The following is a 27,549-nucleotide window of genomic DNA, read 5'->3' as shown; positions in this document are numbered from 1 at the left end:
TCCACGTGCTTTTGCGGGAAGGACTATGGCTTTCATCAGGTAGTCTGGAGGGTTCTGACCCAAACAGGTTTAGGAATCAAAGGCTTAGACCTTCCAAGTAAACCGCATCTAGGCAAAATCGCGACTTTGAACTGCATTTCAACCTGCCTCCTCGGTGGGCGGTACAAGATGACTCCACGCCCTCCACTCCTTCGGCAGCACCCCTGGGGGCAGGGCTGAGGTCGGCCACGCCCTCCAAACACCGCCCATTCCCCTGCTCGGGGTGGGGCATTCCTACTGGGCATGCTCAGTACCAAGGACTCGGGTTGGCCTCCTAGGCGGAAGCGGGTCCCTGAGAGTTTGTGTGTTCTTCCCAGGGTTCTCCGCGCTACCGTTATGGTCGCCTCCTTGTGCCGGTGTCCGCACTTGGGGTTCTAGGGCTGTGGATGTGCTTACAGGAACTGTCGCCACTACTCTTCGACGTCTTTGGACCCTCTTCCCTTCACTTTCTTTTGTTGACTCCTGTGTGACCCTCGTAGGACTCTGTTTTGGTTGCACCGATATCTGAGGTGATGTGGACCCCGGAGCTGGCCCTACTGAGGGGCTTCCCCACTGAGGCTGAGCTGCAGCAGTGGAAGCAAGAGGGAGTCGCCGGTTCGGGTGAGAGGGGTGCACCTGCCAAGGAGGGACTGAGGCCAGCGTGAGGACTGTGGGGAGAAGGGGTGGCGGCGGCTGGGTTCTCATTCCTTCTGGTTTTATTTTTTTCCTACCCAAATCTATCTGATTCTTAATGCTTTGGGTTGCTGCATCCTTGACATAGTGGGCGCGGTCCAAAGGCTCCGTGCATGTCTTTACCCCAGACTTCTCACCGTCCGGGTTCAATAATAATGTCAATTGTTTTTCTAATCCCTTAACATTTCTTCAGTCATTTAATGCTTAGAATAGACCTGTAAGGTAGACACTACTTTTATTCCCGTTTTGCAGATCGAGGCATTTAAGTACAAATTAAGTAATTTATTCAAGGTCACACAGCTGGTAAGCACAACAGCTGAAATGAGGCAGCAAAGATGTAATCTTGTAAGCAAAGCACATTTACCGGAGAGAGAAAGAGTTAAAAGGCACATATACTAGTGGGATATAGGCACATCTGGTTGTGGAATTTAGGCTGGACCCAAAAGAGAAATAACAATGTAGGACAGTATATGTCCTGTCCTATATTTTTGTGTGTGTATGTATGTGTGCGCGGACCCGTGTTTGTGTGTATACGCAATAGGTGCTTCAGGAGAGAGGTAGATTCTGAAGTTTGGGTCTGGAGGTCTCATGGAACAAGTCAAACTTGACCTGATTTTTGTTTAAAGAGTGAGACTGACAAGTGGAAAAGTTCCCCAGGAGGAGTCACAAGTGTAAAAGTGTGGAGGCAGAATGTGCATATGGATATTAAGGGAACAATGAGGGAACCAGCTTTTCATCAGGGAGGACAGTGGGGGTAGGAGGAGCCAGATCGTGAAAGGAAACTTTGTAAGGAAACTTTTCTGTTGTCAGTAGGAATTCTTTTGAATTCCCAGCAGAATTCCTTTTGATGTTACTTGCTAATGAGGAATATTATTTCTGGGTCTAACTTCTGACATGCTGCTCATGGTATGAATGAGCTTCTAATTCTAGGAGAAGTGATGGGCATTTGCTCAGTACTTTGTGGTTAATGTATAGGAAGCATTCTAAGTATATACATTTTTTTTTTGGCATGCTGAAATGGTAATAGTTACCTTTTACGGTATGAAAGTAGTTGTTCTTTGGATTATTGGACTAATTTTTTTCTATTACAGAGAGTGGATCTTTCCTACAATTGCTGCTAGAAGGGAACTATGAGGCCATATTCTTAAATTCATTGACTCAAAGTATTTTAAATTCAGCAACGATGACTGAAGAAAAGATTGACAGCTACCTAGAGAAGCAGATAGTAACATTCCTGGATTACTCAACAGATTTGGACAAAACCAGAAGGTAGAATTTTATTTGAAATTTTCATAGGGAAACAGATTCTGAATACATTTAATATTGCCTTGACAGTGTAAGGCACTGATTTTTGCAGTTGTTGAAAAACCTGGCTTTATGTTTACTCAGGACTCATGATGTACCAAATAATCTATGTAAGAGTTTCTGTCCAGAGGACCATTGAGAATGAAAAGGTAAAGTCGTGTAGGATATACAGGTTTCATATGTAACACTGACTTATGACTGGGTGGTAGCTGCTAACCCACTGAGTTTCTAAATGCTTAAGTCTCATAGGTTTTAGCCATAGACAAGACTTCAGATCTTCTTTTCTTTTAACTTGAAAGTGTACACTCTCCATCTTGCTGTTTGTAGATTGCTGAGTGATAATTATAACTACTTTTATTATGTTTTAGGTTATCTTTAATGTTTTTATTATGGAACCCTTGGTTTATCTTCTTCCATTGACGTTTCTGTAATTTTATAGGATTAAATATCATGGATAGTTACACAGCAGTGTAACCTAAGTTTTTCAGTGGCTTATATTTTACTGTTGTTAGTTTGTTACTATACCTTCCTTTTCTCTAGCATCTCTGGCAACCACATCAAGCTTTAGTTGTCTTTAAAACACAGTTTTGTTTTACCATTATTTCTAGGGAATGGCTTCATTTAGTTCTTCAACAAATCAACTCCTGGCTAGGTGTTGAGGTTGTGAAGATGAATAAAACATAATCTGTATCTATAAGGAGTTCACAAAAGAGTGCTACTATAGGCATTTTATTTAAAAAATTAGTGTCATTCATTTTTATTTTTCTGGTTTACTAGTAGTTTACATTCCTCTGATGTCGTTCCTGATTCTTATTTTGCTGTCAGATGTGTGTGTGGTATCATAGCCATTAGCTTTGTGTGGTGCACATGAAAACACACATACACACAAATACATCATACACTGGTAGACCAGAATTCGGCTTGTCACACAGAGCTGAGAGGAGACATTTCAGTTACCTCATTATGAGGTATTTGGAAATTAAACTCTATTCTCAATTCCCCTTAAGGATTTTGATTTTTAGTTATGACAGTTATATTAAGGCTTTGAGATCTTGCTGCAATCTGTTTCCTCAAGTTTCCTAACTTCTAATTACAAACAGCCTCTTTTGTCACCTGTTTTCTGCTCATTCTTTGCTGTCAGTTGTGCTACATCCAGAGCACTCCAGCTACCACAGGCTTGTAGGCTTGATTTTTTTTTTTTTTCCTTAAAGAATCTTCCTTTTGAGGTAGGGCCTAGGGGATATGGGAAGAAGAGGGTGACTGCTTTTATTTTTCCTTCAGTGTGAAGCTACAGGATTCTCTGGCTGCTGTTCCTTAGAGTTGAATCCCCACCTATTTGTGTCTTAATCTAGGGGTTGGCAAATTACTGCTGGTGGAGCAAGTCCAAAGTGCCTAAGAATGATGTTTACATTTTTAAAGGGTTGGAAAAAAAGAAACACGTGTGACCCACAAAGCTTAAAGTTTTTTTTTAAATCTCTCCTTTGCAGTATAGGTTTACCTACCCACTCCTGTCTTCAGCCAAAGTAGGATTGAAAAGGAATGGGTTCAAGTGAAATTTCTAGGGTATTTTTTTGTTGTTCTAATAGTTGGTAGTACAGGATCAGTAAAATATTTGAAAACAACTTTTTGTTGTCAGCTTTCTTTTGTATAAAATCAGTTTTCCATCCAGTGTCAGAGCTGTTAAATAGAACACAAGGCAAAATTCTAAGTGCCTGATAGGGTCCTAAACCAGTGCTGTTCAGGAGAACTTCCTGTGATGATGGAGATGTTCTGTATCTGCGCCGTACAGTACGGTAGCCAGTAGCCACGTTTGGCCATTGAGCACTTGAAATGTGGACAGTGCAACTGAATTTTAAATTTTATTTAATTGTAATTAATTTAAATTTAAAGCAGCCGTATGTGGCTCATGGTGATAATATTGGACATTGCAGATCTAAATTGTTTCAGAAATTTTTTTTTGTAATACTCTCAGATAATCTCAATAAATGTTGATATCTTACATTTTTCTTGATAAAACTGAAATGAAACAGTGTGTGGTTATACAGTGATAGTGGCTCATGTTTATTTCTTTATTCTCATATGCAGACAGCAGCTGATATTCCTACTTGGTGTGAGCAGTTTGCAACTTTTTGTTCAGAGTAACTGGACGGGGCCTCTTGTTGATTTACACCCTCAGGATTTTCTGCCGTCTGTTTTGCTCCAGCAGTTTAGTGAGGTACGCTTCTTGGAAATGTCATATATACGTATTATTGTGTTGTTTATTCTTTAGGAACGGCTCTTTATAAACTGGAGTTAATAATAGGTAGGAGAGAAACATGACTTTATTGCTTGTACAGAACCTACTAAAAATGCTTGTTCATTGATCAGATTTTCAATTCCAGAAGTTCCATTATCAGACTCAAACTCCTCTTCAGATGCTCCCCATTTTATGGAGCTCTGTTAGCTGCTCTTTTTATTAAAATGCAGGCAGCTGCGCCAGTCACCCAGCTGCATGTGTTACCACAGTTACATAAAGATCTTTTCTGGCAAAGCAGAGAATGTGGAGATCTGTTTAATTTTGTTGCAGGAAACTTTTGCTGCTGTCCTTACTAAGAGTTCCCAGGGGTGATTTCCTTTATGTCACAGATATACTTATTTGTATATACTTACAGGATCTGGCGCAGAGGTGCTCCATGGTGATAGTGATTCTTCTTATCCATATATGGAGATAATATTATTGACCTGCATCAGTAGGTCATCAGTAGAGCTTGCAGTTTGAATTCCTCAGTACTGTTTGAGCACATATACTCAGGGCTTGGGGGATATGACATGCTCTGAAAAGAAGTATGGTAACTGATTTATCCAGCCACCTCAGAACTAGAGCATTACTATCGACCACTCAGCCTGGAAGGCTGCGCTTAGCATCCAAAACTTGCACAGCAAAAGGGACCTATTTACTGTTACCTGGTTTCTCAGAATTAGAAGTAACAAATGAAAGGGGAATGGAGTTGTTAGAGATTAGTGTTAATAATTTGATGGTGGTTGGAAAGAGAAATACAAAAGCAGTCATAATCTGAAGCCTCTGTACACATCAGTTTACTGAGTCATTATGTTATATTGCAGTAGAGTAATTGAGATTCATAATGCTGGCCCTAAATCATAATTGAAAGGTTAAAAACTCTTCCGTATCTTATGTCTAAGAAGGGAATTTAATCTATACTTTATAAAAGTTTTCATCCAAAATGGTTAAAATAAAATCCCCAAGATTTTGGCACTTAAAGAGATATGCTTCAATTGTCTAGCAAATTACTTATAAGGAATGTCTCATTCCCTCTCTTACTGTGTATAAAACAGTTTCTGGCCTCTATTGCCCTATAGTGCAGGTTAGAAACCCACCAGACAAAGTCGTAAATACGTACCGAGCGCTAATGTGTGGTTGGAGTGGTGCTTCATTCATGTATGCTATATCAACTTGACGTATTCTCTAGATGAGAAGACTGATGCTCCCAGTGGTGAAAGAAACTTGTCAGAGGCCTTATAACTGGGGGATTGGAACACACATTTTCTGGGTCCGAATTCAGTACTCTTTCTGCTATACTAAAGTAGAAGCACCTGTAAAGTTAGGTAACAATTCAAACAGTACAGAAATGGGTTACATGAGAGGTTCAACCTATAAGAAATACTGAAATTAGGGCTTCCCTGGTGGTGCAGTGGTTGAGAATCTGCCTGCTAATGCAGGGACACGGGTTCGAGCCCTGGTCTGGGAGGATCCCACATGCCGCAGAGCAACTAGGCCCATGAGCCACAACTACTGAGCCTGCGTGTCTGGAGCCTGTGCTCTGCCACAAGAGAGGCCGCAACAGTGAGAGGCCTGCACACCACGATGAAGAGTGGCCCCCGCTTGCCACAACTAGAGAAAGCCCTTGCACAGAAACGAAGACCCAACACAGCAAAAATAAATAAAATAAATTAATAAACTCCTACCCCCAACATCAAAAAAAAAAAAAAGAAATACTGAAATTAATGAAGTCGTGTGGAAAGTGAATTTTGTCTCAGAAGACCTTTTCGTCAAGAGTGGACCTTGAGTTAGAACCTGAAAGATGATGAGGAAATGGACAGGTAGAGAAGAGAAAGAAATACGTTCTAGGTGCAGTCACATAAGCAGAAATTTAGAGGGGAGAAGAGTGCGGTGTTTGTGGGAAACGGATGCTTTGAGCCTGTTGGAGCAGCAGTAAAAGGTCAGCCTTGATGGGGCTCAGACCAAATCATAGGAAACTTTAAATAAGACGTTGATTTTAATTTTTTTATTAGAAGTGCCTCATATGGGACTTCCCTGGCAGTCCAGTGGTTAAGACTTTGCCTTCTAATGCAGGGGGTGTGGGTTCAATCCCTGCTCTGGGAGCTAAGATCCCACATGCCTTGTGGCCAAAATACCAAAATCAAAAAACAGAAGCAATATTGTAACAAATTCAATAATGACTTTAAAAATGGTCCACATTAAAAAAAAAAAATCTTAAAAAAAAGAGTGCCTCATACATTCCAAAAAGCATACAGAATGTGTACAGTTTAAATAACAAAACTCCTTTGTTCCCACCACCCGGCTTGTGAGAGAGAACATCACCAGGATTGTAGAACAGAGCTTCCCGACTGCTGTTCCCCAGGTTTTGAGCCCCTTTGCCATTGCAGTAGCTCTGTGGGGCCAGGGCTGGGGAGAGCTTTTGAACTGGTCTCGTCTGGTGTAGTAGTCTTCTCTAGTTACCTGATGTGCACTACAAATAATAGCATCTTATGCATTTGCTCTGACTTGGAAAAGGTTGGGAAATACAGGGTTACAAGGTCCCCTGTGTGTGCTTCCTGGTGGTATCCCTGGCCCCCTTTCTCATGAACCACTCTCATGAATTTTGTGTTAACATTCCATTGCTTTTTTTTTTTTAATTTTATTTATTTATTTGGCTGCGTTGGGTCTTCACTGCTCCAGGAGTGCTTTCTCTAGTTGCGGAGAGCGGGGGCTACTCTTCGTTGCAGTGCGCGGGCTTCTCATTGCGGTGGCTTCTCTTGTTGCAGAGCACGGGCTCTAGGCGCACGGGCTTCAGTAGTTGTGGCTCACGGGCTCTAGAGCGCAGGCTCAGTAGTTGTGGCGCACGGGCTTAGTTGCTCTGCAGCATGTGGGATCTTCCCGGACCAGGGCTTGAACCTGTGTCCCCTGCATTGGCAGGTGGACTCTCAACCACTGCACCACCAGGGAAGTCCTCCATTGCTTTTCTTCATGATTTTAGCACCTATGTATGTATGTATCCCCAGAGGACATATTGTTTAGTTTTGCCAGTTTTTGAACTTTATATAAATGAAACAAATTGTGTGTGTTCTGTGACTTGCTTTGCTCAGTGGTGTATATCTGAAATTATACTATTATTCATTTTTATTATTGCATAGTATTCCAGTTGTATGAATATACCACAGTTTATATATCTGTTCTACTCTCAATGGCCACATGGGATGTTTCCATTTTTTGCAATATATTATGTACAGTGCTATTAGGAACACGTCTTCTGGGAATCAATTGCAAGAATTTCCAAGCACAGCATATGCTTAAAAAAAAAGGGATAGTGTTTGGTGCAGTGTGCTAGATGGAAGAGGCTGTTTTTACTGGCCCTCAGGCTGTAGTCGGGCAACCGCTGAGGGCTGAGGGGATTGATATTTTGCCACACGTGGACATGCTTCCCAGCACTGAGTTGGGAAGCTCTGCTGAGGACATATATCTGTGAGTGGAGTTGCTGTGCCCTAGGGTATATGCATGTTCAGCTGTTCTTGGTCATGTCATGTTGTTTTTGAGAGGATTATTCAGTTTATACTCTATACCAGCAATCTGAGAATTTGGAAGATAAAGGGAGTTGAAGTTTTTAAACTGGGGAGTGGCACATCAGTATTTTCTAGTTGTCATTTTCCTGTGCTGATTTATGTTTCATAGTTCTTGTGAAGGACAAATATTTGTGAATATACTTTATGGTCATGGAGTATAGTCATCAAAGCCAAATTAATTTTCCCTGCCTCTAAATTACGGCCTTGGCATTTTTAGCACTGTTGTTTGACCTCTGGTGCTAACCAGCCTCAGGGTAATAGCAGTGAAGGTTCATTTCTGAGTAGGTCACCTCTCACACATAAAAGTTGATCTCCTAGTAATCTAGTTTTATATTAAGTTTATCTCAGATGTTGACTTTTTTTTCACTATTCTGATAAATAAGTATTTTTGTATGTCATATGCTCTCTTGACTGAGGAGTCGTTCCTAAGGGAATTGTAACCTTCATTTTGTCTGTTTTAATTGAGAATATAAACAATTCTCTTTATTTATTTATTTTTTGGATTCTTTTATAGGTTATTACAGAGTGCTGAGTAGAGTTCCCAGTGCTATACACTCATCCTTATTGATTATCTGCTTTACATATAGTAGTATGTATTGTTCATCCTCAAGATTTATCCATGTTGTATCATGTCAGAATTTTCTTACTTTTAAGACTGAATGATATTCCATTGTATGTACATACCAGTTTTTTTTGTTTTGTTTTTTGTCTTTAATTAATTTTTTTAAAATTTATTTTTGGCTGCGTTGGGTCTCCACTGCTGCACACGGGCTTTCTCTAGTTGCAGTGAGCGGGGGCTACTCTTTGTTGTGGTGTGTGGGCTTCTTGTTGCAGTGGTTTGTTGTGGAGCACGGGCTCTAGGCGCGTGGGCTTCAGTAGTTGTGGCACGCGGGCTCAGTAGTTGTGGCTCATGAGCTTAGTTGCTCCACAGCATGTAGGATCTTCCTGGACCAGGGCCTGAACCTGTGTCCTCTGCACTGGCAGGCGGATTCTTAACCACTGTACCCCCAGGGAAGCCCTTCTCTCTAGTTCTTATGCAGTAGATTCACTTGTGTATTCGGTACCTCCACTTGGAGGTCTCATAAGGTACCTCAGACTCATTGTGTCCAAGACTGAACTCATGATGAGGTTCTTCTCCAAACGAGGTCTTCTTCTGGTGTCTGTGTCTCAGTGACCCACACTACCATCATGCAGTTGTCCTAGTCAGAAGTCTAGAAGTGATCCTGGCCCTGTCCTTGAGGACTTCCTCATGCTTAGCATAGCCCAGGAGCTTGCTGAGGGGCAGGAAGAGGTAGAGAGGTCTGAGGGGAAGGCAGCATGAGGTGGTAGGAAGAACACTGGTTTGGGAGTTGGAAAACTTGGGCTGTAATGTCTGTTCAAACGCTGATAACTTCTGTGTGATTTTGGACTGCACTTAACTTTTTTGTATCTGTTTTCTTCTGAAGTTGAGGCAGTACAGTACTTAAATAGTTCCTTGATTATTGAACTTAAAAAAAAATTCCTTCTACCCTCAGTGTAGGTAACAGTAAGCTTTATTTGTGGTTTGGTGGTGGTCATTCACGTTGTCTTTATTCCTCTAGTACACTTTTCAGTAATGATGAAAGTTAGACAGAGGATGAACCCACAGCTGTTACTTTCTTACCTTTATTGAATGTTTCAACAAAGCATTGAGCCAGACACTGATCACTTGGATTGTTTAATCCTTACAAGAACCCTGTAGGTTTAGTTTCTATTATTTTATTTTATAACTGATGAAACGGAGGCTTCAGTTAAAAAAAAAATTACCTATGCCCACAAATTAATAATCAGAAAAAGGACCCTATCCTGTGTCTGTGACTTACAGCCCATGTTCCTAACATTGAGCATTCCTACTATCGATTTTGTGGTGACTGTCAAAATGATTCAGTCCACATTTTAAAAACACAGGTGCTTCGTCTGTTGTAGAAAATCTCTGTTCAGTAAGAAGTAGATTTTTCAGAGGCATCCCTTTTGGGCAGCCTCAGTTCACATTGGTCCATGATTGTATGCCTACTCAGCATTTGATATGTAAGACCTTGTTGTTTTTTGGCTTTATAGTAATTATGGAGCAGCAATGGTTTGTAATGACATTAGCCAGCTGGTGAAGCATATATGAAATGTAGGTGTTCAATATGAATACTTTCACATAGGGATGGTTTTTATTGAGAAGCTATTTTGTTGTAAGTAAATCTGTAAAGTCATGACGCTTCTTCAATAGTAGCATTTTCTTGGGCTTCCCTGGTGGTGCAGTGGTTAAGAATCTGCCTGCCAATGCAGGGGACGTGGGCTTGAGCCCTGGTCCCGGAAGATCCCACATGCCACGGAGCAACTAAGCCCAAGCGCCACAACTACTGAGCCTGCACTCTAGAGCCCGTGTGCCACAACTACTGAAGCCCGCACGCCTAGAGCCTGTGCTCCGCAGCAAGAGAAGGCACCCATGCACCGCAACGAAGAGTAGCCCCTGCTTGCCACAACGAGAGAAAGCCCATGCGCAGCAATGAAGACCCAGTGCAGCCAAAAATAAATAAATAAATAAATAAAATAAATTTATTTTGGAAAAAAAGGGTGCAACTTGGGAAAAGCAAATTAAAAAAAAAATAGTAGCATTTTCTTGATTGCCCTGTTCTCTAAAGTACAAGCAGGCAGCTGTCAGGGCAGGCTGGAGTTGTAATGTTAGGACTCCGTCCAGTGCCAACTGCTGTGTAATAGATCAGTGGCTGTGTTTCACAGCTGATTACCTGGAAAATATGTATTCTTGTAAGACATATAACGATTAATATGTTGCTAAATTATATCATCTTAAATTTTTTTTTTTCAGGTCAAAGGACTGGATGCACTCATTCTGAGTTTGCTCATTCTAGATGGTGAATCAATCTACAGCCTGACCTTGAAGCCTATACTGCTATTATTAGCACGAATTTCCCTAGTGAATGTAAGACATAGGCTGACAGCTATTCAGGTAAGGGAAGAAAAGGAGCCAGGAGATTCAGACCCAGGTGTGACTTTTGTGCTGATTAGCATAAAACTTTAGGTGTGATGCTGAAAATGTCTTGGTATATTTGTTTTCTAAGTCTTCTTTAGGTGTTTAATTTTAAAATCTGATGAAAATAAGCAAAAACTGTCTCCTCTCATGAGATTCGTCTAGTATAAAATGAGATGTTGAGCCTCTTAAATGGGTTTGTATATATGTGTTGTGTGTATATTTCCATGTGTATAAATGTTCATTCTCTGAATCTTAAAAATAGGTTTAAAAACACCCTTCATAGTTTTTTGTGAATTTCATGTAAGGATAATGAGTAGCCAGAAGTATAGCACTTTTAGTAAATCTTTTTTTAAAATTAATTTCACTTTTTACTGTTTTTATTAAAGCTCCTAGAAATTTTTTTAAAATAAATTTATTTTATTTATTTATTTATTTTTGGCTCCGTTGGGTCTTTGTTGCTTGCACACGGGCTTTCTCTAGTTGCAGCAAGCAGGCTTCTTATTGCGGTGGCTTCTCTTGTTGCAGAGCATGCGCTCTAGGTGTGTGGCCTTCAGCAGTTGTGGCATGCAGGCTCAGTAGTTGTGGCACGCAGGCTCAGTAGTTGTGGCTCGCAGCTCTAGAGCACAGGCTCAGTAGTTGTGGCACATGGGCTTAGTTGCTCCACGGCATGTGGGATCTTCCCAGACCAGGGCTTGAACCCGTGTCCCGTGCATTGGCAGGTGGATTCTTAACCATTGTGCCACCAGGGAAGCTGTTTCTTGATTACTGTTTCTTGGCTCACATCCTACCTTGTTTCATATTTGGGTTGGATTTAGTAGAGCATTTGTTGAATGTCTGTTATATGGTTTCTTTAGGTCACATATAAATTAGTGAGAAAAGCACTGATACAGATAGCTATTACGCAGTAGGAGGTGACGAAAACCACATGAGAGATTCGAAGAAAGTCCTTGAGGTGTAGTGGAGGTTGTCAGCTGTGCAGTGTGCAGGCTCCGTCACAACTGCTCAACTCTGTGCACCTAACTATTCAATCTGCCTTGTAGTGTGAAAGCAGCTGTAGATGATATGTATGTGAATGGGTGTGACTGTGTACCAATAGAGCTTTATTTATGGACACTGAAATTTACATTTCATATGCTTTTCACATGTCACAAAATATTATTTTTCTCTCTTTCTTTTTTTTTTTGCAATGATTTAAAAATGTGAGAACAAGTCTTGGTTTTAGGCTGTAGGAAAACAGGTGGTAGGCTGGTTTGGGTCCATAGGCTGTAGCTTCCTGACTCCTGTCCTGATTGTTGCAACTTGGGCATACAGAGCTTGTATTTCCCGAAATAGTAAATCTAAATTTTATGTGAGATCTCCCAATTTCCAAGTGTTGGCTGAAAAAGTTTAAGAAACACAGTATTTCTATGGGCAAAATGTGGACTTGGTCTGTACTGTATAAGGGCTTACTTTCCTAAGCATTTAAGTTGTGACAAGGAGGAGGTAAGAAGGGAATCATGCCTCTTTCAGCAGCTCTCATGAGGACAGATGATTTGGAATCAGTTGTACCAGAAAGTTTTTTTTTTTTTTTTTTTTTTTTTTTGCTGTACGCGGGCCTCTCACTGTTGCGGCTTCTCCCGTCGCGGAGCACAGGCTTAGCGGCCATGGCTCACGGGCCCAGCCGCTCCGCGGCATGTGGGATCTTCCCAGACCAGGGCACGAACCCGTGTCCCCTGCATTGGCAGGCAGACTCTCAACCACTGCGCCACTAGGGAAGCCCAAGAGAAGTGTTTTTAATAGATGGGTTTCAACATATCCTAGCAGATATAAGACCTTATCTTTGATTTTTTTGTTTAGTGATGTTAGCTTGAATAAAAAAATGTTTTCCCAAGTTGATCTGAGTTAAATGATCTTATAGACTGACTAGTACTTGGCCCTAAAGGAAGTATCATCAAAGCATGAGGTTGCTAAATGGCATTATTTTCTTTCTAGTGAGACTAATGGTCAATGAGTTAGTGATACAGTTTTCTTGGTGGAAAACTTTCATCAGCAAGTACCTTCTTTAAGCATCATTTGTAAAAAGATACGTATAGTATCAACAGCTTAGGAGAACAAGTAAATATGTGAACTGCTGGTTGCAGATGTCGTAGGATTGGAGACATAAGTTACCTGAGTTTCTTGGCAGATGCTAAACAGCTTTTGACTTCTGTTTCAACACCCTATTTTCTTGTACATCTCCATGCAAAGATCATTCTGTGCTGAAACCTTGCCTTTCAGTTGAAATGTTATAGTTTTCTTTCCTTTGGGTCTTTGATATATTATTCTGTAAACGATGATGTTAAAAATGATTTCTTTGAGAAATGAAGATAAAATGATAAAGAAGCATGACATGCTTATCCAAGTTCATCTTAACCTTTTAAATTAATTTTGAAATGGCTGGATCTTAAGGAACATATCAGGTTGTTTATTATGATTTTATTTTTGTGGAACTATAAAAGAAGATGATTTTCCCCCACCCCCTAGTCTGTGAAGTGGATAGACTAGTGTTAGTAATATGTGAATGTTGAGTAAAAAGAATTTTGGCTTTGGAATCAGACCAGAGTTTGTCTGGCTCAGCCACTTAACAACTGTGTGGCCTTAGGCCAGTGAATTTCTCTGAATATCAGTTTTCTTATTTATAAAATGGACTAAGTTGGCAAACATTTATTGGGTTTCTTTTGAATACACTCATGCTCCCTGCCTTCTAGGAGGTTATTGACTAGTGTGACTTGTCAATCAGAATATTCTGTAATAAGTGCGATAATCAGGAGACAGGATCTAGGAACTATCTAAAGCAAGGCTTCTAGTTTTCTTTTTTATTAATGCCTCAAATTGTCTATTAAGTGATTCCTGACAGATAGAAAAAGGCACTTATATTTTCTAGTAGAAAAATAGGCTATGCTTTCTTTCTCTGTTTCACACTCCCCCTTCTCCCATCTGAAGATTTTGGGTTAAGAGTTAGTTTATAGATCTGATTTTAAGAGTTGAGCATCTTATGTTGTATGTTTTCTTAAAAGGGCAGTCTCTTTGACCGGATCTATCTAAATTCCATGTCTAGAAAAGGAAAGACTGCTGCCAGACCTGACTCACTTATTGCTGACAGCAGATAAGGGACAGATTATTGAAATATAGACTGACTTCATCAGCCTAGTGATAGGAAAAGAATGAAAATGAGACAGCACCTCAGGGAATTAAATTAAAAATGATGTGAAACTTTATTAGATAATTCTACCTTTCCTCTCCTTAGATGGACTGAGGGAACAGCGTTAATAATTAGAAAAGATTTTGTCAGAGGGTCAAAATTCATTTGTGATTTTTTGATTGTTGTAGCACTTGTGTGTAGTTTAGAAGGGGAGCAAGCAGTTTTACCCCTTAATCAAATGAAGAAATTAAGTTCAAGTAAAAAAGAAAATGCTTTTGGTAATTGAGCTTGATCTCCTATTAGTAGGTATTGCTTTAAAAAAAAGGAAAATTAATTTTTCACTCCTTTGTGCAATATAATTTAGAGTAACATAGTTGTAATTACGTTAGATGATTCAGTGCATGATCATACTTGGTAATTTAATGAGCCTATCAAAAATATTTAATACTTACTACTTGCATGTGCGCGCACGCACACACACACACACACACACACACGCATAGCAGAAGATCTAGAAGAATATAAACCTCTGTCATGGATTTTTCTGGGGGAGGAGAATGACGCTGAGGCAGCAGAAGAGAGACTTTCATCTTCACTGCGTATGCTTCTGTATTGGCTTGTTGTTGTTTGTTGTTGTTGTTTAGTAAGGATGTGTTGAAAAGTAAGAGTAAGCATCAGAGAACTGAGAAAAAGCTACTGTGTTCTCAGCCTGTGCATTAGTCAAGACAATGTATAAAATGCAGTTTCTACCCTCCAAAATATATGGACCAGGTATTTACACACTTGAAAAACAAGAGCTCTGCAGTGTGGTGCTAACTTCTAAGCACAGTGTGGAAGTTTAGAGAAGTGAGAGACCAGTGTGTGCCCTACTAGTGGGAGAAGGCTTCATGGAAGAGGGTGTGGAAGAGATCTTCCCAGTTTGGGGAATATCTGAACCCAGGGTATATCTTACCTTGTAGTTTGCATAGCATACGTTGCTTCAAGGAGGATACAGAGATGAGTAAGACATGATTCCTCATCTTGTTGGCTAGATGGCAGACAGCATTGAAAGCTAGGATGACATACACGAATACGGTGGAGTGTGTCTGCAAAGAGAGGTGCAAACAATGTGCTGGAAGTTGAGATGAGGGAAAAAAATCACCCATAGGAGGTTCTTGGGGGAGGCCTCCTAGGATTGTTGGTATTGGATTATGGTGCTGGTAGAGTGTCACGGCAGAGCAGCACGATTACAGTAGGCATTTTAAAGGAGGAAATGGTAGGTTCGAAATGACATCAGGAAGCCCAACTGGCTACAAATACAGGCTTTGAGAGAATGGAGGAGAGATGTTATTCTCGTGGAAGACATGGCAGTGGATTTGGTATTATTACTGAAGACATAGCAGCTTACTGAAGGGTAAATTTAATCTCACAAATGTAAAAATATTCTAAAAATTGATTTGAATTAATGTGAAATTTTTTTCCTAAGGGTCCTTTTAATTCAACGTAAACACGTTGGTGTTTCCTTTTTCTAGAGCTTGCCATGGTGGACTTTGAGATGTGTGAATATTCACCAGCAATTGCTTGAGGAACGCTCACCTCAGCTCTTTGCTCTTGCTGAAGACTGTATTGATCAAGGTATGTCGCAGATGTTGTTTGCTATGAACATGTAGCTCCATTCTGTTTTCTTGGCTGAGACATTCCTCTTTCGTCTGTTGTTTGACAGCAGATGGTAACTTTTTGTGTTCCATTCTTTCTGGATGTGGAGTATCACAAATTATTAGGATGTCAGATTATAGGATTTCTTTTTTGTCTTTGAATTTTTAAAAAGGCAATCACTATTATTTATATTACCTACTTAAAAAGAGTGATTTATTCTATGTAGCTCACCATGATTTTATCACAAACTGCCTAAAGGTATTTAAATATTTTCTCGGTTCTTTAATGTAAGAAACCTCATTAGAAACAAATGTAAACTCCCTTTATTTAAAAAAATCTTTAACTAATTTGAACTGGAGTAAATTGTACCAAATTGCATGCAGAACAGGAAATTATTTATCCTATATCCTACTGAGTACATGAAGAAAGGATTCAGGTTTTCTTTTTTTTAAACATTTTGTAGAAAATACATTTTACTGAGGATGACAGTGGATAGAGAGGCATTTTTGCATTTTGTTTTATTGTTTTTTATTGTAGTACATAATGTACCTATAGAAATGTGCCTAGATATAAATATAAAATTAAGTAAATGATCATAAACCACACACCCCTGTAAATGCCTTTGTTGCAGATGCCTCATGTGTCTTTTAGGAAAACATTTTGAGGAAGGGGGAAAATCTTGGGTACCTTGACCCTTGGTTTCCCTGGGATTTTGGAACAATTATTCCTAACAAAAGTTGCCAAACAAAAACAAATTCTCTTGTAGTGAAGGAATACAGAACACAAGTAAACTTGTGTTCAGAAATGAACTTCTGAGTTTCAGAGAAGGGATTTGACATTAAGTGTGCCTGATTCCAGAGCCCTTACTCCTCTCACATCACAAGAGTATGAAGTCATTATGTATGTGGGTGCGTATGTGTGTTGGGGGTGGTGGTTAGTATCACTCTGCGTGGAGAAGCAGTGATCTGCTCTTGATTGAGGCGGCACATTCGTGAAGGCGTAAGACAGCTCTTGTGGGTGTGGGCATGTGTAATTGCAAGATGCTGCTGTACCTTTCTGGAGTCTGGTTCCTTTAAAGGTGCATCTGTATAGTAACAGGCTAGGTCACAATGCACTAGAGAGGACATTAGTTTGTGCGGTAACACATACTACTAAGCTAGAAACTAGTTTCTCAATTTTGTTCTAAGACAGAAATACATACACATATGCTAATCTTAGATAAAATGAACATCTATATGTGATTCAAAATGAGAATGTCAGGTAAATATTATTCAGTCAGTATAATTGTTATTTATATACCTGGACTTAGTTTATATTTGTTCAGGATTTTATGTTATGTAAGAGTGTGGAACAAGCAAGGGTATGTTAGATCAGACTTGTACATGTAAAAAAAGTTATTCTGAGCTTAAACTTTGTATATATAAAACAATATTTGTTCTGCCATGAGATTTAAACCTGACATGTTATCAGATTGTTTTATTAAATGTAAGCAGTTTACTTTTCTATACAATGACATTTCACTACATGTACAATGATGCAATGAAGCAACAGAACTGAAAAACAGTATTTCTTTTTCCTGTAAAAGTCTTTGGTTTAATGCTTTTGGATTACAAAAGGTTTTTATGAGCAAATTTAGGCTGCTGAACCATCTATATTTTTGTTAAGACTGTAAGCAACTCTCTGTAAGTTGTGAGCAACTTGAGGGCTGATTTTTTTTATAATAAGTTTTTTTTTTTTTTTTTTTTTTCTTTTTGCGGTACGCGGGCCTCTCACTGCTGTGGCCTCTCCCGTTGTGGAGCACAGGCTCCGGACACGCAGGCTCAGTGGCCATGGCTCACGGGCTCAGCCGCTCCGCGGCATGAGGGATCTTCCCAGACCAGGGCACGAACCCGTGTCCCCTGCATCGGCAGGCAGACTCTCAACCACTTCGCCACCAGGGAAGCCCTTGAGGGCTGATTTTTTTCTTGTTTCTGCTTAATGCCTAGAAAATAATAAATATTTAATGCATATTTGTTGAATAGTGATAGCTAACATTTATTGAGCCTTTTCTACACTTTTCAGGGGAGAAGTTGCAGAACTCCCTCTATTTGTCTTCCATCTTGATAGCAGTTTTTATCTGAGTTTACTTCTATACAGAAGTTTTTCAAAAAGTGAAATGTTATAGAAATTATGAGAAAATTGATCCTATCCAGATACCCTATGGGATCTTGAATCTTCTCTTTATAGTGTTGCCTAAGTGTGGAGTTCTCTTGCAAATGAAATATGCAGTTGGACTTGGAGAAAATTAAGACCTGATGCCCAGTTTAGCAGACATCATTGTCCTCTTTCTATTTTTAGTAAAATGAAAACTGTATAGACTAAGTCTTCCCGCATTCATGCCATTTCATATTTTTAAAATGAAGTGAGATACGTTCCATAAACAAACTTAGTGCAAGGGAAACAGAGGAGTGGGGGCTCACAAAACTGGTAAAGTTTTGAAAGTCAGAGATGAGTTGAACTTTACTGATATTAATGGGGAAAAAAGTTGATTTTTCCTGAGGATAGTGAAAGCGTTTGGAAGAAGATGGCATCAGGATTCAGCCCACTATTTAATTTTGTAAAAGGTTATTACATTATACTGTGTAGCATATTATACAGTTTCGTATGCTTCATTATACTTTTATGGAAAATCGGTAAATGAACAAAAAAACAAGGTGTCACTGGGAGTTTTTATTTCTCTTTTTGTAAAGGAAATCAAGTTTGATGCAGTTGCCAGAGGGAAAGCTCCATCTCTTCCCTTTATCCCATATAATATATATAAATCTGCATTTATGTCTACATCTTTACCACATCTCAGTGACTAATGTTCTTAATGATGACCCTTAATTATTAAGAAAAGAAAAAAAATACCTTTTTTATGTACCATTTTCAAAGGTAGGAACCATATGAATGATAGGAACCATCCTCTTCTTAGAGAGAATTCTAAGAGGTAAAATTAGGTCCTCAACAGAAAGTGTTAACTAAGATATCTGGAAGATATGACTCTAAGTGACTCATTCCCCAAGTGGTCTCAGTTCTTTCCTGCAGTATATTTTAGCATATCATTTGCTTTGCCTTGCAACTAAGAATTTTTTATGTTGCTGTTCTAGGCTAATCAACGACATTTTTTTATTTTATCTTCTCGTAAATTGGTCCATTTTGGCTATGTCTAAGTGTGCACATAGTCTTAAACTGCAACATTTCATAAACAGTTTTATTTAAAAAAATGTTCTGGGATTTAACCCAAATGTTGACCCAACAGTCAGTTATAACTGAAATATTGTTCAGTGTCCAGAGAAGAATATTATATTTGAAATGTTGCCCTTGAAGGATCATCAAAAAGTTGGCAAGATTTTTTTTTTGCTTCAGTCTATGAAACATAAGCAACTGCGATCTTTATATTTTTGTCCAGGAATGTTGCATCAGTACAATGTAGTGGAATATAACCCATCAGAATATCAGCATAACTTTGCTGGACTGATCACATCTCTGAAAGGAGTGAGTTAGAATCTTGAAAAGTCTGATCCTCAGCGCACTCTGAGATCCTCTTTGGATGTCATACTGATGAAACCGTGATTCTCTGAAGGCTGCTTAAGGGCACACAATCATTTATTGTGGGATCTGATACTGAAAACGTGTTCCGTATAGTGCATGAGATGTAATATTGAGGTTTAGGTATTTGAAGATGAGCTTATGTCTAAGAGAAAACAGGCTAAAATGCTTTGTCCGAGATTCCACGGTAACATTTACAGGCAGCTCTGTGACTCTAGGCTTAGATTGTTTCCACATAGAAAGAGTTCGTCAAGAGATTAGTTTCTTGATGACTGATGAATGTATCGATTTTTAAAGATAAATTTGATACTTTGGGATGGATGTCTTTAAATGTACTAAGTATAATTATCTAATTATAATTATCCATATGAATCCATAGGGATTTCATTTTAACATAGCTTTCAATAATCTCATGAGAAGAGATTTTGGTTTTAGCATACATTTTAAATATATGCTAAATATATTAAATATATGCTGGTTGACATTTTGATCCAGAAGGTCATGAATATTCATTTCCATGGAGAACCTACTGATTTATTAAAATAGTAAATATATGTCTGTTGGGTCAACATGCTCCTCTTTCTATTTAAACTTGAGTTATCCAAAGCTTAAAACTTTGTGTTCACGGTTGACTCATTGTTTTCCATCATTCTTCGTATCTAGCCAGTTCTTAAATCTTATCAGTTCATCCCTAAGAGTTTCATATCCATCCTTCTTTTCCATTCCTACAACCCTTATCCTAGCCCATGTCTGAAATCTTTAGTTTGGAAAGGCCCTTTAGAGATTATCTTGTCCAGCTAACTCATTTTACAAAGAATTGAGACTCAGAGATTCTCCAAGAACCAGAACTATGATCTGGAGTTTCTGACTCCAAATCTGTTTACTCTTCTTTCCATTACTTTTCTCCAAACTGGTCAGTAGGGCAGAATTCTAACATCTAATAATAATAATGCAGTTTACATTTCAGTAGTTCTTACTCCACACCAAGTACTGTTCTAAGTCTTTAAATATGTTAACTACCTTATTCCTTGCAACAACTCTATGAGATAGAACTGAAGACTTGCTATAGGAAGGTGTAGCAGTGGATTTGTGTGCTTTCGTTTTTGCAATGTTTTTGAAGTATAATTAACCTACAGTAAGACTCAAATTTAAGGTGTACAGTTGGTGATATTTTACATATGTATATACTTGTGAAATTATCACAATCAAGATAATTAACAGAACCTAGAGTTTTAAGATCTGACTTTCAGTTTCTGTTCTGTCACTGACATGCTGTGTGCTTCAGGGAGCTCGTCTGACTTCCAAACCAAGAGTTTTCTTCCGCGTAAAAATGGTCTTTAAGTCCTTACTAGGTGTAAAATAATGTGATTCTTTGCAGGCCAGCTTCCCACCCATCCTAATGCTGGGATCTGTTGGAAGATTGTGTCCAAAAATGTTATTTCCGGGCTTCCCTGGTTGCGCAGTGGTTGAGAGTCCGCCTGCCGATGCAGGGGACACGGGTTCGTGCCCCAGTCCAGGAAGATCCCACATGCCGCAGAGCAGCTGGGCCCGTGAGCCATGGCCGCTGAGCCTGCGCGTCCGGAGCCTGTGCTCTGCAACGGGAGAGGCTGCAACAGTGAGAGGCCTGCGTACTGCAAAAAAAAAAAAAAAAAAAAAATGTTATTTCCTTTTTCATTGGGCTTTCTGAGATGACCTTGAGAAGGAGCTCATTCCATTGTTGGGATCTGTAATTGCTACAAAGTGCCTTTTAGTAAATAAAAAAACCTGCTAGTCTTTCACTTGCTAGCTAGCTAGAGCCGTGCTGTCCAACACAGTAGTCACTAGCCGCATGTGGCTAATTAAAATAAAAGAAATGAAATAAAGAATTCAGTTTCTCTAGCCCCATTTCAAGTGCTCAGAAGCCACCTGTGGTAAATGGCTACCATTTTGGACAGTGCAGCTGTGGAGTATTTACATCGTTACAGAAACTTTCATTGGCCGGTGCTCCTGTTGAGCAACAGAATTTCAGGGTAGGTCTATCCTTCTTTCTGTGTGACCAGCCTTGCAGTTCCTTAAGGCTGTTATCACCATCACTTTGTGTCTGAAGGGTTGCACCTGACTTGTAGGCTCCTTCTTGGCCTTCCTTTCTTCTGCCTGTACAGCAGTACTGGATTTTTTTTTTAAATACCAATTTCATCATGTCATTTTTAAATTAGGAAAATCTTTAATCATTCCCAGTTTTATTTTTGACTTTCTGTTTCCTGCCCAACTTGATATTTAATTAAAAAAATTTTTTTGGAATGATTGCTGAGTTCCAGTCACTGTGGTAGTTGCTAGGGATATCAGTGAACTCAGTGGGTTAGGGAATAAAATGCAAGTGAAACCGTGCACCTCAGATTGGGACTTGAACCCACGCAGCCGGGACTTGAACCCAGCCAAAACCCTGATTGGGAACTCGAACCCAGGTGGCTGGCACTCGAACCGGGACAAAACGGACAGGTGATACCTCCAACTGAGATCACACACTTGGTTTCAGGACTTAATGAAGCTCAGGTTCTTGATGTCTCATTGCAGAAAGAATTCAGTGAGAGACAAAGTGATAGGTAAGAAGTGGATTTATTTAGAGGGAAACACACTCCACAGACAGAGTGTGGGCCATCTCAGAAGGCGAGAGTGGTACCAGGGTATGGGGTTGTGAGTTTTTACAGGGGTGGGTAATTTCATAGGCTAATGAGTGGAAGGAGTATTCCAGCTATTTTCGGAAGGGGTGGGGATTTCCAGGAATTGGGCCACTGCCTACTTTGTGATCCTTATGGTCTGTCTTGGAACTGTCATGGTGCCTGTGGGTGTGTCATTTAGCTTGCTGATGTGTTACAGTGAGCATATGCTGAGGCTCAAGGTCTAGTGGAAGTTGACTTGTACGCCATCTTGGGCCCATTTGGTTCTAATCAGTTTTTTTTTTTAAAAACATCTTTATTGGAGTATAATTGCTTTACAATGGTGTGTTAGTTTCTGCTTTATAACAAAGTGAATCAGCTATACATATACATATATCCCCATATCTCTTCCCTCTTGCGTCTCCCTCCCTCCCACCCTCCCTATCCCATCCCTCTAGGTGGTCACAAAGCACCGAGCTGATCTCCCTGTGCTATGCGGCTGCTTCCCACTAGCTATCGGTTTTACATTTGGTAGTGTATATATATCCATGCCACTCTCTCACTTTCTCTCAGCTTACCCTTCCCCCTCCTCCCCTGTGTCCTCAAGTCCATTCCCTAGTAGGACTGTGTCTTTATTCCCATCCTTCCCCTAGGTTCTTCATAACCATTTTTTGTTTTCTTTAGATTCCATATATATGTGTTAGCATACGGTATTTGTTTTTCTCTTTTTGACTTACTTCACTCTGTATGACAGACTCTAGGTCCATCCACCTCACTACAAATAACTCAATTTCCTTTCTTTTTATGGCTGAGTAATATTCCATTGTATATATGTGCCACATCTTCTTTATCCATTCATCTGTCGATGGACACTTAGGTTGCTTCCATGTCCTGGCTATTGTAAATAGAGCTGCAATGAATATTGTGGTACATGACTCTTTTTGAATTATGGTTTTCTCAGGGTATATGCCCAGTAGTGGGATTGCTGGGTCATATGCTGGTTCTATTTTTAGTTATTTAAGGAACCTCCACACCTTTCTCCATAGTGGCTGTATCAATTTACATTCCCACCAACAGTGCAAAGGGTTCCTTTTCTCCACACCTTCTCCAGCATTTAGTGTTTGTAGGTATTTTGATGGTGGCCATTCTGACTGGTGTGAGGTGATACCTCATTGTAGTTTTGATTTGCATTTCTCTAATAATTAGTGATGTTGAGCATTCTTTCATGGGTTTGTTGGCAATCTGTATATCTTCTTTGGAGAAATGTCTATGTAGGTCTTCTGCCCATTTTTCGATTGGGTTGTTTGTCTTTTGATATTGAGCTGCATGTGCTGCTTGTAAATTTTGGAGATTAATCCTTTGTCAGTTGCTTCATTTGCAAATATTTTCTCCCATTCTGAGGGTTGTCTTTTCGTCTTGTTTATGATTTCCTTGGCTGTGCAAAACCTTTTAAGTTTCATTAGGTCCCATTTGTTTATTTTTATTTCCATTTCTCTAGGAGCTGGGTCAAAAAGGATCTTGCTGTGATTTATGTCAGAGTGTTCTGCCTATGCTTTCCTCTAAGAGTTTTATAGTGACTGTCCTTACATTTAGGTTTTCATCCATTGTGAGTTTATTTTTGTGTATGGTGTTAGCGAGTGTTCTAATTTCATTCTTTTACATGTAGCTGTCCAGTTTTCCCAGCACCACTTATTGAAGAGGCTGTCTTTTCTATATTGTGTATTCTTGCCTCCTTTATCAAAAATAAGGTGACCATACGTACATGGGTTTATCTCTGGGCTTTCTATCCTGTTGCATTGATCTGTATTTCTGTTTTTGTACCATACTATCTTGATTACCATAGCTTTGTACTGTAGTCTGAAGTCAGGGAGCCTGATGCCTCCAGCTCCTTTTTTCTTTCAGAAGATTGCTTTGGCTATTCGGGGTCTTTTGTGTTTCCATAAAAATTGTGCAATTTTTGGTTCTAGTTCTGTGGAAAATGCCAGTGGTAGTTTGATAGGAATTGCATTGAATCTAGATTGCTTTGGGTAGTATACTCATTTTCACAATGTTGATTCTTCCAATCCAAGAACATGGTACTTCTCTCCATCTGTTTCTATCATCTTTAATTTCTTTCATCATTGTGTTAAAGTTTTCTGCATACAGGTTTTATGTCTCCTTAGGTAGGTTTATTCCTAGGTGTTTTATTCTTCTTGTTACAGTGGTAAATGGGAGTGTTTCCTTAATTTCTCTTTCAGATTTTTCATCATTAGTGTATAGGAATGCAAGAGATTTCTGTGCATTAATTTTGTATCCTACTTACCAAATTCATTGATTAGCTCTAGTAGTTTTCTGGTAGCATCTTTAGGATTCTCTATGTATACTATCATGTTGTCTGCAGACAGTGGCAGCTTTACTTGTTTTCCGATTTGGATTCACTTTATTTCTTTTTCTTCTCTGATTGCTGTGGCTAAAACTTCTAAAACAATGTTGAATAATAGTGGTGAGAGTGGGCAACCTTGTCTTGTTCCTGATGTGAGTGGAAATGGTTTCAGTTTTTCACAGTTGAGCATGATGTTGGCTGTGGGTTTGTCATAAATGGCCTTTATTATGTTGAGTTAAGTTCCCTCTAGGCCTACTTTCTGGAGGGTTTTTATCATAAATGGGTGTTGAATTTTGTCAAAAGCTTTTTCTGCGTCTATTGAGATGATCATATGGTTTTATCCTTCAGTTTGTTAATATGGTGTATCACATTGATTGATTTGCATATATTGAAGAATCCTTGCATTCGTGGGATAAGCCCCACTTGATCATGTTGTATGATCCTTTTAATGTGCTGCTGGATTCTGTTTGCTAGTATCATTATTATTTTTTTTTTTGCAGTATGCGGGCCTCCCACTGCTGCGGCCTCTCCTGCCGCGGAGCACAGGCTCCGGATGCACAGGCTCAGCGGCCATGGCTCGGGCCCAGCCGCTCCACGGCATGTGGGATCCGTCCTTACCAGGGTATGAACCTGTGTCCCCTGCATCAGTAGGCAGACTCTGAACCACTGCGCCACTGTGGAAGCCCTGTTTGCTAGTATTTTGTTAAGGATTTTTGCATCTGTGGTCATCAGTGATATTGGCCTGTAGTTTTCTTTCTTTGTGACATCTTTGTCTGGTTTTGGCATCGGGGATGGTGGTCTCGTAGAATGAGTTTGGGAGTGTTCCTCCCTCTGCTATATTTTGGAAGAGTTTGAGAAGGATAGGTGTTAGCTCTTCTCTAAGTGTTTGATAGAATACACCTGTGAAGCCAGCTGGTCCTGGGCTTACGTTTGTTGGAAGATTTTTAATCACAGTCTCAATTTCAGTGCTTGTGATTGGTCTGTTTATATTTTCTATTTCTTCCTTGTTCAGTCTCAGAAGGTTGTGCTTTTCTAAGGCCCTGTCCATTTCTTCCAGGTTGTCCATTTTATTGGCATATAATTGCTTGTAGCAATCTCTCATGATCCTTTGTATTTCTGCAGTGTCAGTTGTTACTTCTCCTTTTTCATTTCTAATTCTTCTTATTTGAGTCTTCTCCCTTTTTTTCTTGATGAGTCTGGCCAGTGCTTTATCAATTTTGTTTATCTTCTCAAAGAAGCAACTTTTAATTTTTTTGATCTTGCTATTGTTTTCTTCATTTCTTTTTCATTTATTTCTGGTCTGATCTTTTGATTTCTTTCCTTCTGCTAACTCTGGGGTTTTTTGTTCTTATTTCTCTAATTGCTGTAGGTGTAAGCTTAGATTGTTTATTTGAGGTGTTTCTTGTTTCTTGAGGTGGGACTGTAGTGCTCTAAACTTCCCTCTTAGAACTGCTTTTGCTGCATCCCATAGGTTTTGGGTCATTGTGTTTTCATTGTAAATTGTTTCTAGGTATTTTTTGATTTCCTCTTTGATTTCTTCAGTGATCTCTTGGTTGTTAAGTAGTGTATTGTTTAGCCTCCATGTGTTTGTAGTTTCTACAGATTTTTTCCTGTAATTGATATCTAGTCTCTTTTTTGTGGTTGGAAAAGATACTTGATATGATTTCAGTTTTCTTAAATATACCAAGGCTTTATTTGTGACCCAAGATATGATCTGCCCTGGAGAATGTTCCACGCGCTCTTGAGAAGAAAGTGTATTCTGTTGTTTTTGGATGGAACGTCTTATAAATATCAGTGAAGTCCATCTTGTTTAATGTATCATTGAAAGCTTGTGTTTCCTTATTTATTTTCATTTTGGATGATATGTCCATTGGTGAAAGTGGAGTGTTAAAGTCCCCTACTATGATTGTGTTACTGTCAGTTTCCCCTTCTATGGCTGTTAGCATTTGCCTTATGTGTTGCGGGTCTCCTCTTTTGGGTGCATAAATATTTACAATTGTTATATCTTCTTCTTGGATTGATCTCTTGATCATTATGTAGTGTCCTTCTTTGTCTCTTGTAATAATCTTTATTTTAAAGTGTATTTTGTCTGATATGAGAATTGCTACTCCAGCTTTCTTTTGATTTCCATTTGCATGGAATATCTTTTTCCATCCCCTCACTTTCAGTCTGTATGTGTCCCTAGGTCTGACGTTGGTCTCTTGTAGACAGCATATATGCGGTCTTGTTTTTGTATCCATTCAGCCAGTCTGTGCCTTTTGGTTGGTGCATTTAATCCATTTACATTTTAGGTAATTTTCGATATGTATGTTCCTATTACTGTATTCTTAATTGTTTGGGGTTTGTTATCGTAGGTCTTTTCCTTCTCTTGTGTGTCCTGCCTAGAGAAGTTCCTTTAGTATTTGTTGTAAAGCTGGTTTGGTGGTGCTGAATTCTCTTAGCTTTTGCTTGTCTGTAAAGGTTTCAATTTTGTCCATCGAATCTGAATGAGATCCTTTCTGGGTAGAGTAATCTTGGTTGTAGTTTCTTCCCTTTCATCACTTTAAATATGTCCTGTCACTCCCTTCTGGCTTGCAGAGTTTCTGCTGAAAGATCAGCTATTAACCTTTTGGGGATTCCCTTGTGCTGTTTTTCCCTTGCTGCTTTTTAATATTTTTTGTTTGTATTTAATTTTTGAAAGTTTGATTAATATGTGCCTTGGCGTGTTTCTCCTTGGATTAATCCTGTATGGGACTCTCTGTGCTTCCTGGACTTGATCAACTATTTCCTTTCCCATATTAGGGAAGTTTTCAACTATAATCTCTTCAAATATTTTCTTGGTCCCTTCTTTTTCTCTTCTTCTTCTGGGACCCCTATAATTTGAATGTTAGTGCGTTTAATGTTGTCCCAGAGGTCTCTGAGACTGTCCTCAATTCTTTTCATTCTTTTTTCTTTATTCTGCTCTGCAGTTGTTATTTCCACTATTTTATCTTCCAGGTCACTTACCCGTTTTTCTGCCTCAGTTATTCTGCTGTTGATTCCTTCTAGAGAATTTTTAATTTCATTGATTGTGCTGTGCATCATTGTTTGTTTGCGCTTTAGTTCTTCTAGGTCATTGTTAAACGTTTCTGTATTTTCTTCATTCTGTTTCCAAGATTTTAGATGATCTTTACTATCATTACTCTGAATTCTTTTTCAGGTAGACTGCCTATTTCCTCTTCATTTATTTGGTCTGGTGGGTTTTTACCTTGCTCCTTTATCTGCTGTGTGTTTCTCTGTCTTCTCATTTTGCTTAACTTACTGTGTTTGGGGTCTCCTTTTCACAAGATGCGGGTTTGTAGTTCCCGTTGTT

General features: G+C 39.3%; 1 protein-coding gene across 5 annotated transcripts in view; it reads left to right on the top strand.

Annotated features, from left to right (window-relative positions):
* Positions 1-377: 377 nt before the first annotated feature.
* The window catches only part of TTC27 (tetratricopeptide repeat domain 27), a 177,008-nt gene continuing 149,836 nt past the window's right edge, over positions 378-27,549 (top strand). For 4 of the 5 annotated variants that reach the window (XR_009544117.1, XR_009544118.1, XM_060169348.1 and 1 more), the window contains exons 1-5: positions 378-639; positions 1,803-1,980; positions 4,102-4,231; positions 10,691-10,831; positions 15,527-15,629. Coding sequence is in view for 2 of the 5 variants with exons in the window: in XM_060169348.1 (XP_060025331.1) it covers positions 552-639; positions 1,803-1,980; positions 4,102-4,231; positions 10,691-10,831; positions 15,527-15,629 (640 nt within the window). In the remaining 3 variants the exon portion in view is untranslated. Of the gene's footprint in view, positions 640-1,802; positions 1,981-4,101; positions 4,232-10,690; positions 10,832-15,526; positions 15,630-27,549 lie in introns of those variants that run through there. The other variant, XM_060169350.1, reaches the window with a different exon arrangement.

The sequence above is a fragment of the Lagenorhynchus albirostris genome, chromosome 13 (assembly GCF_949774975.1).
Source record: "Lagenorhynchus albirostris chromosome 13, mLagAlb1.1, whole genome shotgun sequence".
Classification (NCBI taxonomy): Eukaryota; Metazoa; Chordata; class Mammalia; order Artiodactyla; family Delphinidae; genus Lagenorhynchus; species Lagenorhynchus albirostris.
This window is presented reverse-complemented; position numbering and strand designations above follow the sequence as displayed.